The 13,448-nt window shown below is 51.0% G+C and overlaps 1 protein-coding gene across 4 annotated transcripts in view; it reads left to right on the plus strand.

Annotated features, from left to right (window-relative positions):
- Positions 1-13,337, plus strand: part of RYR1 (ryanodine receptor 1) — a 120,606-nt gene extending 107,269 nt beyond the window's left edge. For all 4 annotated transcript variants that reach the window (XM_080908926.1, XM_080908928.1, XM_080908927.1 and 1 more), the window contains 12 exons: positions 767-1,018; positions 2,929-3,059; positions 4,511-4,553; positions 6,590-6,720; positions 6,814-6,874; positions 7,187-7,333; positions 8,105-8,239; positions 11,055-11,211; positions 11,990-12,054; positions 12,310-12,410; positions 12,885-12,936; positions 13,120-13,337. In XM_080908926.1, coding sequence (XP_080765052.1) covers positions 767-1,018; positions 2,929-3,059; positions 4,511-4,553; positions 6,590-6,720; positions 6,814-6,874; positions 7,187-7,333; positions 8,105-8,239; positions 11,055-11,211; positions 11,990-12,054; positions 12,310-12,410; positions 12,885-12,936; positions 13,120-13,215 — 1,371 coding nt within the window. In that variant the 3' untranslated portion in view covers positions 13,216-13,337. The remainder of the gene's footprint in view (positions 1-766; positions 1,019-2,928; positions 3,060-4,510; positions 4,554-6,589; positions 6,721-6,813; positions 6,875-7,186; positions 7,334-8,104; positions 8,240-11,054; positions 11,212-11,989; positions 12,055-12,309; positions 12,411-12,884; positions 12,937-13,119) is intronic.
- The last annotated feature ends 111 nt before the right edge of the window (positions 13,338-13,448 follow it).

Consider the following 13,448-nt stretch of genomic DNA (forward strand, 5'->3'; position numbering starts at 1 on the left):
GTGAGCAAATGCTTAATCTCTCTGCCTCTGTCTCCCAATCCTCAGAATGGGATCAAAGCCACATTTATGTCTGAGACTTCTGAAACTTAAAAGAGGGAACCAGGCTCAGGCACGGTAGTAGGCCTTGAATCCCAATACTTGGAAGGCAGTGGCATATGGGTCATTGTAAGTTCCAGCCAGGCCTACTACATAGTCAGACTGTATTTCAGTGAGGTGAATGCAGAAGGATCAAGGGTTCAAGGTCCTTTTGGGCGATACAGAGAGTTTGAGGTCAGCCTGGGCCACATGAGACCCAGTCATTCATTCATAAATAAGTAAATAAATAAAGCATGCAACAGAAAATACCCTCAAGGCCTGGTGTGGTGGCACATAGCCACAGTCTTAGTACTTGGGAAGCTGTCGTAGATGATCACTAGTTTGAGGCCAGCCTGGGCTACATAGGAATTCTCAGGCAAGCCTATGCTATCAAGATACTATGTTAAAAAGAAATGTTATTGGGGGTGGGGATGAATGCCTTTAGTCCCGACACTCAAGAAGCAGAGACAGATGGGTCTCCTGGAGTTTAAGGCTAGCCTGGTCTACATAGTGAGTTCCAGGTCAGCCAGGGCTACATAGTGAGACCCAGTCTCAAAGAGGAGAAGCAAGGGGAAAGAGGGAAACAAAAAAAAAAACATGTCATATAAATGCTCCTGCTTGTGAGTTGTGCCATAACAGGCCAAGTGCCACCCAGGGTCCCCTCTCTGATTTGCCTTTGACCCCATTTCAGGTCTCAGACTCTCCGCCAGGGGAGGATGACATAGAAGGTTCCGGAGCGGGGGACATGTCAGGGGCAGGGTCTGGTGATGGCTCTGGCTGGGGCTCCAGGGCCGGTGATGAGGCAGAGGGTGATGAGGATGAAAACATGGTGTACTACTTCCTGGAAGAGAGTACCGGCTACATGGAACCTGCCCTGAGGTGCTTGAGCCTGCTGCACACTCTGGTGGCCTTTCTCTGCATCATTGGCTACAACTGTCTCAAGGTGAGACATGACACGTGACTGGGGCTATGGCGGATGCTTGCAGAGAGGACCTAGGACAGTGGGTGGGACAGGAGGCTTTAGGTTGGGTAAAATTGGTAACCAATAGAGCAACCAATAGGATACTGGCAAAGATGCCAACCAACAGGGACGCTTTTGCAAATGGGAGCTAATGCAGACCACAGCTGACAGGCTAAGCCCCGGGTTATCTGCGCCTTGCATACACTGCTGTGTGCACTTCCCTCCTGAGGGGGCAAACTTATCATGGAGAATGTTATCCCCCCACCTGGTAACCAGTCGAATTAGGATCTCCGTGAAATCGGAGAGGTGGGGGGATGGCCTCAACAGTTAAGAATACATACTGCTCTTGCAGAGGACCCAGGCCGCCTGTGATTTCAGCTCCAGGGGGAATCTGATGCCCTCTTCTGGCCTCCAGAAGTACTGCACCCATGTGCACACGCACACAGACATACCCACAATTAAAACGAATGCAAGTAAAATCTCTCCTTAAAAGATCTCTGCCAAGGGTCTGGAGAGATGGCTCAGTGATTAAGAGCATGTACTGCTCTTGCAGAGGACCAGGGTTCAGTTCCCAGCCGCCATGCAAAGTGACTCACAAATGGCTGGCTCCAGCTGCAGGGGGTGGGGGTGTCTGACGTCTGTGGTCACCTACATGCACATAATAACATGCACTCACACACACACATATATACACACTTAGAAGACCTTCTCTTTTGAAGATTTATTTTATGTATATAAGCACACTGTTGCTGTCTTCAGACACACCAGAAGAGGGCAGCAGATCCCATTACAGATGGTTGTGAGCCACCAAATGGTTTTGGGGGATTGAATTCAGGGCCTCTGGAAGCAAAGTCAGTGCTCTTAACCTCTGAGCCATCTCTCCAGTCCCTTAGACGACCTTCTGAATATAAAAAGGTCTCTGAGAAGCTGGGCCCATTCCAGTGCATGCCTGTAATTCCAAGGGCCAGGAGGCCATTGAGTTCTGGGCCAGCCTGGGCTACAGAGGTAGATCCTGTCTCCAAAACAAGCCTTCATCCCTAATCAAGTAGTTGTTAACAATTGATTGTTGCTGGCAAAGGAAAGACACATTTCTTCAGGAGCATGGTGTGTGTTAGTTTACCCATGATTCAGTGGAATGGCCCACACCCATTGGTATATGAAAAATACTAATTGCACCTGTGGGTTATATTTAAAAATAAAATAAGACAAAGAAGACAAGGCCTGGCATGGTGGTACACACCTTTAGTCTCAAGAGACAGAGCCAGGCAGATCTCTGCAAGTTCCAGGCCAGCCTGGTCTAAATGAAAGATATGTCTCATGTCAGATGTCTAAATGAAAAATATGTCTCTGGGGTCTCAGATGTGACAGGTATGGAGTGGATTCTGATATATATCAGATATGTCCAAGGTTTGTCATGGCCCCCAAAGCCTGTCTCAGGCATCCATTGGGCTCTGCAGGTCTGGAAGTTTGTGTAACTCTTGTAGTTTTTTTTTTTTGACTTAACACAGCTCTTTGGTTTAGAGTCCTGAAGGCTGTGTCTGCAGCTTGCCCCTCCTTCAGTGGCTTCCACCTGCCTCTGTCTTACATCCCTTATGGGCATGAGTTGACACTGACACTCTCCTCTGGAGCCCCATCCTGCAGCAGAAAACAAGGGGTTCCCTGAGCTTGCCCTTTCCTTTATAGAGCCCCCACCCTTGCCTGCACCTCCGCACCTCCCCAGCCACCCCTGACTCCCCCGCTAACACTTCCCATATTTCTACCCTGAAGTCTGAGACAGCTCCTTTGGTGCCATTCACGGGCTACAGGCAGGTCCCATGGCTTCTGCAAAGACCGTGGTCTCCCTCTCCACATAACTAATGTCACCCCTCACTCCCGCCTCCCTCCATCCCTAGGTGCCCCTTGTGATCTTTAAGCGGGAGAAGGAGCTGGCCCGGAAGCTGGAGTTCGATGGTCTGTACATCACAGAGCAGCCAGAGGATGACGATGTGAAAGGACAGTGGGACCGCCTGGTGCTCAACACACCGTACGTGCCCAGCGCCACCTCGGGGTGGCAGAGGGGCAGGTCTAGATTCCTACTCCAGTCCAGGCCTGGACTTCCAAAGAGCAAGGCCCCGGCGACCCAGCTTGCTCTCTCTAAGCCTGGCCATCGTCCCCATCCTGTGGACGAATTAAAGTTCCTCTGGGTGTGGCATTAGTGTGACAACTGTAAGGGTAAATTACTTCCTGCTCACCATGAGGACCTGAGTTCAGACCCTCAGCAGCAGTATAAAAACCTGGACGTGGCTGCCAGGTTAGGTTAGGTTAGATGTAGGTGCCTTAGTTAGAGTTTCCATTGCTGTGAAGAGATACCATGACCACGGCAACTCTTACAAAGGACGACATGTAATCGGGGCTGGCTCACGGTCTCAGAGGTTCAGTCCATTATCATCATGGCAGAAGCATCGCAGCATCCAGGCAGGCGTGGTGCTGGAGCAGCTGAGAGTTCTACATCTTGCTCTGAAAGCAAACGGAAGGCTGGCTTCCAGGAAGCTAGGATGAGGGTCTTAAAGCCCACCCCCCCCCCCAGTAGCACACTTCCTCCAACAAGGCCACACCTACTCCAACAAGGCCACACCTCTTAATAATGCCATTCCCTGAGTCAAGTATATTCAAGCCACCACACTGACTAACTAGTCTAGCCAACTATAGGTTCAATCAGAGACCCTGTCTCAAAAAGTAATGTGGAGGGGGCTGGAGAGATGGCTCACTAGTTAAGAGCACTGGCTTCTCTCTCAGAGGACCTGGGTTTGATCTTCAGCACCAATGTACAGCAGCCTGTAACACCAGTTGCAAAAGATCTGACTCCCCTCCCCCCCCCTTTCTGGCCTCCCACACACATGCAGGGAAAACATCCTTACACTCAGAATAATAAATAATGTTTTAATGTTAAATAGAGTCTAGAGCCAGGTGGAATTGCTTACACCAGTACAGCGCTTGTGAGCTCGAGGCAGGAGGATGATTTGAGCACAGGGGTTAAAGTGATTCCTGTCCCGTTTCATTGCCTTCTGGACCAGCCCCTGACTTCAAGAAAGCCCCATGATCCTTCCCATATGTCTTAGCCACCGCTCTGTTGCTAAGAGACACCATCAAGGCAATTCTCATAAAAGAAAGCATTTAATTGGGGAGTGCAGTTTTAGGGGGGTTAGTTTTGTTATCGTGGTAGGGAGCATGTTGGCATGTAGGTAGGCATAGTGTTGAAGTAGCTTGATCCCCTGGGGTCGGGGGGGGGGGAGACAGAGACAGAGACACAGAGGCAGAGACAGAATGAGCCTGGTCTGGTGTGGGCTCTGGAAGCCACAAAGTAAGCCACCTCTTCCAATAAGGCCGCACCTCTTAATCCTTCTCTGATAGCTCATCCAGGACTGAGCCTCTGGGAGGTCAGCCTCATTCAAACAACTACAGCACCCTAACCTCCCCACACTTCTTTCTTAACAGGTCTTTCCCCAGCAACTACTGGGACAAGTTTGTCAAGCGGAAGGTGAGAGGAACGTGAGGGGACCGTGTGTGGAGGGGAGGGCTTGGAGGCTGAGTCCCCTGATGCCAATAGACCACCCCTGGCCTTGCCAAGTGCTAATTTTATATGTGACTCTCAGCAAGGGGCAGTGTCCCTCTGAAGAGCTTCCCCCCCGGAAACATGGGCACAGTGATCATTGATTCTTCTTAAAAGAGAAGATGCGTGTAAAGGGCCCAGGGTGAGGACCAGTCTGTAGTTTGAGAGATGAGCAATGCTGTAAGGGCAGTTAAGAGTTTTTCTCAGCCGGGTGTGGTGGCACACACCTTTAATTCCAGCACTTGGAGGCAGAGGCAGGCAGATCTCTGGGAGTTCGAGGCCAACCTGGTCTACAGTGTGAGTTCCAGGACAGCCAGGGAAACCTAGATGTCTCTAAATGTCTCTTTGGGGGCCTGAAGGTGTAGCTTAGTTGGTAGAGTGCTTCTCAAGCACGCACAAAGCTCTGGGTTCAATCTCCAGCACTGTGTAAAATTTAGGATGGTGGTACAAACCTGTACTCAGGAGATGGAGGCAGGAAGGTTGCCCTCACCAAGTTCATGGCTGCATTGTGCTATGTGAGACCCTGTCTTCATAAAACCTCAAACCAAACCAGCAACTATACGGATGGGTGCGTGGGTGGGTGGGGGTGGATGGACGGATGGACAGACGGATGGATGGATGGAAAGATGGCTTTGTAGCTGGACATTGGCTGCTTTGTGGGTTCTTTTTTCTTCTACCCTTCTCCACCCTTTTTCTACCCTTACAACCTCCTAACACCAGATTGGAGTGAGAAAGGATGGAGAGGAAAGGGGACAACAATATAGTTAGACTACTTCTTGCTGATTAGGGCATCAAGTTCCTTGGAGCAAGTTTAATCTTCACTGTCAGGACATCTAATTTCTTTTCCCCCCCCCCTTTTTTTTGCACATAACAAACTGCAACTAATCAACAGCACACGGGGGCCTCACACTTATGCACCCTCTGAAACGTTCCCAGAATTCCAAATGTCACACAATCGCAGAAACTATCTTCAGCTGGCAAAATCCCCGTCCCTGCTAGAGCTCGAGGTAAATCAGAGTCAGCGGCTGTGGACAGTCTGAAGCAGTCCCATATCCCACACCTGGGATTAACACAAAAACATGTTCCTGTAATATTTCTGTGTTTTAAAAAGAAATCAAAGCTCCAAATTTGTCGCTACATGGCTTAGTAGTTAAGAGATCTTTCGGTTCTCCCAGAACCCAGGTCCAGGGGCTCTGATATTCATGTTCCGGATTTGGTGGGCGCCCACTCATGGCGCATACAAACGCACAGGCAGACACACATATAACTGACTAAAGAATAAATCTTGAAAGAAGTAAACCCAAATGAGAACCTGGCAATAAATCTTTGAAATGTAACAAAGGCTGCAGTAATGGCTCAGGGGTTAAGGGCTCTGGCCGCTCTTGCAGAGGACCTGGATTTAGTTCTCAGCACTCACATGGTGACTCACAATCATCTGTAACAGCTCCGGTGTATGAGATGCCCACTTACAGCCTCTGTGGGCACTGCACACCCAGGGAAACACATACAAGGAATTTGAAGCCAACCTGACCTATAGAGTGAATTTCAGGCTAGGAAAGAAAAAAGCATAAGATATGCATCAGGGTTAGTGTGGAAATGCAGGAAAGTGTGTGCTGGCCAGGAATGGTTGCTGCTCTGTTAGAGGGGTCTGGAGTGGCCCTCGGAGTGACCAGGAAGTCAGTGTGGCTGGAATGGTAAGTGAACAGACAGGAACGGCAAGCTGCAGTAGAGGACAGGGGGCCCAGTTACACGCCTCTTTCCGCCTCCGCAAACAATCGTTTCCTCATTAATTTGCTTCTGCATCTGCCAGACGTTGGACCTTCCTCCTTATCGGAGAAACCAGGCCTCCTTCTTCCCAGAAAAATGCTCCCTCTGTTTATCCTGTAAAGTTGGGTGTCCCTAGAAACCCTACACAGACAATGTCCCCTTCCCCAACTCCAGCCCGGCTTTACTCTCTCCTACAGGTTCTGGACAAACACGGGGACATCTTCGGGCGGGAGCGGATTGCAGAACTGCTGGGCATGGATCTGGCCTCTCTGGAGATCACGGCTCACAATGAGCGCAAACCTGACCCTCCCCCAGGCCTGCTGACATGGTGAGAGGGGCACCTCTGCCAGAGGTGGGCCAGGGGACATGGCTAGTGCCTTGACACCCAGGCATCCGGCGGTCTCCCTTCCTGTTCCCTCAGGATCATGTCCATCGACGTCAAATACCAGATCTGGAAGTTTGGAGTCATCTTCACAGACAACGTGAGGGGGGGAGGGGCCGTGGATGGAGTGGGGTAGCAGCGGGGAAAGAAATGAGTCCGAATGAGGGAACAGCTCATGCAAAGCCCCTAGAGTAGGAATGTGCCCAGGATTCCCTGACCCCAGAAAGATCCCTAGGCCCCATGCCCCTGTTCTCGGAACATCCTCGCCATTGCTGTGGGTCTTTTGTAGCTGACCTGCTCCCTGGCCCCTCCTGCTCTGGAGCAGGTAGATATTCCCTTAGGCAGAGCGTGCATCTGTCCTTGCTCTGAGACACCCTCCCATGTTTCCTGACTCCGACCCTTTTACACTCAGTCTTTCCTGTATCTGGGCTGGTACATGGTGATGTCCCTCCTGGGGCACTACAATAACTTCTTCTTCGCTGCCCACCTCCTGGACATCGCCATGGGAGTCAAGACGCTGCGCACCATCCTTTCGTCTGTCACTCACAATGGAAAGCAGGTGTGGTGAGGACCTGGCAGGGACCTGCGTGGAGATCTGGGAGTGGCAGAGGGACAGGGGAGGTGACCAAGAGATACTGGGAAAGTGGACTTGGTAACTGTGTCTATGAGCACAAGGAAGTGTGGGCGGAGCCATCTTTGAGGGGCGGGGCCATTTTTGAGGGGCGGGGCATGGAGGGGAGGGGTTTGCCGAGAGGGGAGGGGCATGGTAGTCTGAAAAGGTCTGAGCCAAGATTAGGGCATTCTTTGGTTTCTTTTCTTTTTTTTTTTTTCTTTTTGAAAATATTTGTTTATTTTATTATATATAAGTACACTACTGTAGCTGTCTTCAGACACACCAAAAGAGGACATCAGATCCCATTACAGATGGTTGTGAGCCACCATGTGGTTGCTGGGAACTAAACTCAGGACCTCTGGAAGAGCAGTCAGTGCTCTTAACCACTGAGCCACCTCTCCAGCCCCATTCTTTGGTTTCTTCTTGTGCTTTGTGGGGAGGGAGGTCATTTCCGACGTTCCAGTCTATGGAGCACTGAGTGTCCTGGAACTCACACTATTTAGCCCAGGCTGGCCTCGAACTCAGATCTGCCTGCCTCTACCTCCCGATTTTGGGATGAAAGACATGCGCCACCATCACAGCAGGCCTAGAGCATTCTGGGAGAGGGAGAGCCAAGCAGCCAGAGTGTGGCAGAGGCTCCGGAATCCCAAGGGGCAGAGAGTCGAGGGCCCTGTGTAGAAGGAGAGTAGAGCTGACGTGTGCCAACCTGTCCCCCAGCTGGTGATGACCGTGGGGCTCCTGGCCGTCGTGGTCTACCTGTACACGGTGGTGGCCTTCAACTTCTTCAGAAAGTTCTACAACAAGAGCGAAGATGAGGACGAGCCTGACATGAAGTGTGACGACATGATGACGGTGAGCCCCTCCCCCACGCCCGTGCGCCAGTTACAAAGTGTCTTCCTCAGGGTTACTATTGCTGTAGCAACACCACAGGACCAAAATCAGCTGGAGCAGGAAAGCGTTTGTTTCACAGTTCATTTTCTCACAACAGTTTATTCCCCAAAGCAGTGAGGGCTGCGACTCAAGCAGAGCAGAAACCCGGAGGCAGGAGCTGATGCAGAGGCCATGGAGGGGATGCTGCTTACTGGCTTGCTCCTCATGGTTTGCTCAGCCTGCTTTCTTATAGAACCCAGGACCACCAGCCCAGAGGCGGCCCCATCCACAATGGGCTGAGCCCTCCCCCATCAAGAAAATGCAAAAAAAAAAAAAAGGAAGAAGAAGCTGGGTGTGGTGGCACAAGCCATTTAACCCCACACTCGGGAGGCAGAGGCAAGTCAATCTCTGTGAGTTCCTCATCAGCCAGGGCTACACAGGGAGACCTCTTCTCCCAAACCAAAGCACCTTCAGATTGTTGATTACTTGGCTGTAGCTGGGGGGTAGGGGGTGGAGCTGTGGCCTAGCAGGATCAGCCACATCATCTGTGCTCTCTGGGTGAGGTGACTTGGGGCAAACATCTCGGAAGACATGGGGTGGTGGTGGCCCGCACCTTTAATCTTAGCACTTGGGAAGACAGAGGAAGGCAGATGGAGCTCAGAGTTCCAGGCGAGCCTGATCTGCAGACTGAGTTCAGGACAGCCAAAGCTACACAGAGAAAACCTGGCTTGGAACTAATCCCCACCCAAAACAAATGAAAAAACAGAGAAGATCTGGCCCTACCCAAGTCTAACCACAGTCTTTATTGCTTCTGATTCTTGACTTCCTGGCCCTTTTTCAGTTCCTCTGGGAATACATGTTTCCTCTACTTTTGGTCCTCCCCATTGACCTTTTCTGCCTTGTACCAGGCTTAACAGCCACGCCCCTTCACCTGATATCTTACCTTCCAAATTAAATGCTGCCTCCTACAGAAAGCCCTCCTTGACCACTGGGCCCAGGCCTGCACAACCCACATAGCTAGTCACTGCCTCATCTCCCTCCCTGTCTCGTTCATAGTAGCTCCTTTCTTCAGCCCCGCCAAACTTATTTCAGTTCCTCATGAAAGAAAAGAAAAGAAAAAAAAAAAAATAGGTTTCTTACTCTCTCTCTCTCACAACATATATGGTGTTTTGCTTACATGTATGACTGAACAACAGACAGTGATAAAACCACATGGGGTCTGGGGATTGAACCTGGGTCCTTTGGTAGAGCAGCCAGTGTCCTAAACAGCTGATCCAACTCTCCAGCCTCCTACAACTTTGGTATATGTGTGATAAGGCTGGAGCCCAGGGCCTTGCTACACAATCAGCCCCCCAGATGTCTCCTCCCCTTGGGTGACGTTGTTTTGACTACATGGAACACTGTCTCCCATCACCTGTTCTCCCACCTCCTTTGGGTTCCAGCTGAGAGACTTAACACCCCTCCGCCCCCTCCCCCACCCTCCCTTTTGGCGGATGCTCTGAGGCTAGGCCAGATGCACCTTGGGGCTTGTGAGTGTTCCTGCACTTTCTCCTGTTCACAGTATGACAGTGTTGTTCCCTGACCCAGCCTGACCCCTGTCCCTGTCACCTCCTGCTAACTTTCCGGTCCTTCCAATTAATTCTCTCTCTCTCTCTTAGATGTATTTATTATATATAAGTACACCGTAGCTGTCATCAGACACACCAGAAGAGGGCATCAGATCCCATTACAGATGGTTGTGAGCCACCAAGTGGTTGCTGGGATTTGAACTCAGGACCTCTGGAAGAGCCATCTCTCCAGCCCCTCTTCCAGGTCTCAGTGTAGCCAAGGTTGACCTTGAACTTCTGGTCCTCCTGCCTCTGCCTGAGATGACGGCCATGTGCCACCATTCTGCTTTAGGTGATGCTAAGGATCACATCCAGGCCTCACGCATACCACATGAGCACTCTACCTGGCACAGCCGGGTACCTCCAGCTCCTACCCTTGCGTTAGTCACATTTCTCCCCAATGTGACCTACAAAGGCAACTTAGGAAGACAGGGACTGTTCTCACCCTAATTTGAGAATATAGTCCATCGTGGTGGCAGGAACATGAGGTGACTGGTCAGGAAGCAGAGCGAGAGGAATACCTTTGTAGGGAGAATCTCTCGTGCACTGTATGGGAACATCACCTGTCAGTCAAAAGCTGATGTCCTATTAGCTGAGGCAGGAAGTCGGAGGTGGGAGTTCCAGCAGGGAGAGAGGAACTCTGGGATAGCATCAGGTGCAGGAAGAGATTCTCCTGCAACTCTGACAGTCGCATGAAACCAAGGGGAGCTAACCACCCATGTGGTACTCAGAATAGGATAAACAGGTTAAATAAGTCATGAGCTAGTCGGGGAACAAGCCCAAACTTACGGCCTAGGCATTCATTCATAAATAACTAAGTCTCAGAGACCTTATTTTGGAAACTGGGGCACAGGTGGAAAACCTTACGGTTATTTGCTTTTTCTTTTTTATCCATATTGGGACCCCAAGCCCACAACTGGGGCCATATTCAGGCCAGGTCTTCCCGTCTCAATAACCCGATCTAGAAACTTCCTCATGGATGTGCCCAGAAGTATGTCTCCTAGTCTAGTCTAAATCCTGTCCACTGATAATCTGATCTGTCACCAGCCTTCCTGTGGTAGCCATGACATTTCCCCAGCTGTGAGAGGCAGGGCCCAGAACTCTCCATCATTGTTCAGTCTTCAGGCCCTAGTCCAGGCTTCTGGTGGGTTCTGTGGCTATTGACTGAGTGGCCCACCTCTCCTCCCTAGTGCTACCTGTTCCACATGTACGTGGGCGTCCGGGCTGGAGGAGGCATCGGGGACGAGATCGAGGACCCGGCCGGTGATGAATATGAACTGTACCGGGTCGTCTTCGACATCACCTTCTTCTTCTTTGTTATTGTCATTCTCCTGGCCATCATTCAGGGTCAGTGCTGGCTGGGTGTGTGCGTGGGAGGGATGGCATAGTGCCTAGAGGCTGGCTAGCTCCCTGGCTTAGCCTCTCCTTACTGTGAGACCTCAGGCAGGCAGTTCTCTGGCCAGCCTGGTCTACAAGAGTGAGTTCTGGGATGGCCAGGGCTATCCTGTCTTGAAAAAGCAAAACAAGCTTTGATGCCAGACCTCCCCCATCATGGGTCCCATGCACTCTCCTGGGAAGAGCCTGTCCCCATTGGCTCTGCCTTATAGCCGCAGTGTCCCCATGTGGCTGAAGTTGATGTCCAAGGACTTGAAGGAAAAAATTTACAAGTTGGCCAAGAAAGGCCTGACTCCCCACCCCCACCCCCGATAGGTGTGATCCTGAGTGACTCACATGGTGTGGCACAGGTTTGTTTTGTGACAAAAAAAATAAAATCTTGAGAATCCCTAAGTCCAAAGGCCTTGCCCCTGACCAAAACCAGTCACAGTGGCAGCACTTGCACTTGGGAAGCTGAGGCCAGGGACGTACCATGAGCTTAAGACCAACCTGGTCTCTGTTCCAGGCCAGCTAAAGCTACGTAGGGAAAAAATAATTAGGTATGTTACTGGTACTAACCGAGAGCTTGCCGGGAAGATTGAGCCGTCCATTTCTTTGAAGTGTCCGTACTAAGTACTCAACAAACCCCGTTTCTATTCTGCTTGGGAAGTGTGGTAAGAGTAAGAAAGCCACGGAAGAAAGGCAAGGCCCAGAGGTACTCAGTGTATTGACCTGTGCCTTGCCACCCCAGGTCTGATTATTGACGCTTTCGGGGAGCTCCGAGACCAGCAAGAGCAAGTGAAAGAAGACATGGAGGTGTGTCATGTCCAAGAGTGAATCTAAGGAATTATGGGATGTATAGGGAAAAATAAATTAGGGACATTACTGGTACGAACCTCAGAGCTTGCCAGGAAGAGTAAGCCGTACATTCCTTTGAAGTACTCAATAAACACGTGCTTCTGTTCTGCGTGGGGAGTGTGGTGAGGTTAGGAAACGGCATGGGAGCAAGGTAAGGCCCAGAGGTACTGGATGTCACCAAGCCTTGACCCTGACTTCTTTCACTGTCCTCAGACCAAGTGCTTCATCTGTGGAATCGGCAGTGACTATTTCGACACGACCCCACATGGGTTTGAGACCCACACTCTGGAAGAGCACAACCTAGCCAATTACATGTGAGTGTGGGAGGTGATGGGTGATCAGAGGGTGGGAGTGAGCCCGCTGGAAGCCAGGGCAGGACTGCCGAGCCTGGGCCAGTTACAGAGAGGGATGCGGGTGTCCATGGATAGGTTTTACAAAATCAGAAAGTAAGCATCACTGTGGCTCAGTGATAAAGTGAAACCTCCAGTGAAGAGCTGGGGGCGTGGCTCCGTGGTAGAGCCCCTGCCTAGAATCCTCCAGGGAGGGGCTGGGGACGTGGCTCTGTGGTAGAGCCCCTGCCTAGAATCCTCCAGGGAGGGGCTGGGGGCGTGGCTCTGTGGTAGAGCCCCTGCCTAGAATCCCCCAGTGAGAGGCTGGGGGTGTGGCTTAGTGGCAGAATTTCTATCTAGCATGTACTGACCTCTGGATTTCATCTTCAGCACCAGAAAATAAAACTAAACCTCAGTGCAAGTATTTATTACCTTTCTCTGTGGTCCTCTGTCCCTCAGGTTTTTCCTGATGTATTTGATAAATAAGGATGAGACAGAGCACACTGGTCAGGTAAGAGGTGCTAATAAGGGACGCGTAGGGGACCTGGCTCAAGCTATTCCAGCAAGCTGTTCTCTAGTTACACCCTACTCTACTCAGTAAACCAGCCTTAAGAGAGGACAGTCTGCAGGCAGCAGAGACTCCATATCAAACTTGCGAAGATGTGACCAAGAACCTCTTATCCCCCAACCCTAGGAGTCGTATGTCTGGAAGATGTACCAAGAAAGGTGCTGGGATTTCTTCCCTGCCGGAGACTGTTTCCGCAAGCAGTATGAGGACCAGCTTGGCTGAGGTCTGCAGCTGGCCCTCCCCCACCTCAAGTGCCTTCTCCCACTGCAGGTCCCCCCCCACCCCCCGTGCAGATGGGAACAGGTGACCCTGGACTAGACCAATAAAGCCTGTGCTACACCCCAGCCTCATTGTGTAGGGTCATTTAAAATCTGGGGAGGGGGGGCGAGGCATCCAAAAATCTCTCCCCCAAGAATTTCAAGATGACAAGACAAAAGTCAAGTTTATTGGGCGAT

Source organism: Micromys minutus (assembly GCF_963924665.1).
Source record: "Micromys minutus genome assembly, chromosome: 32".
Classification (NCBI taxonomy): Eukaryota; Metazoa; Chordata; class Mammalia; order Rodentia; family Muridae; genus Micromys; species Micromys minutus.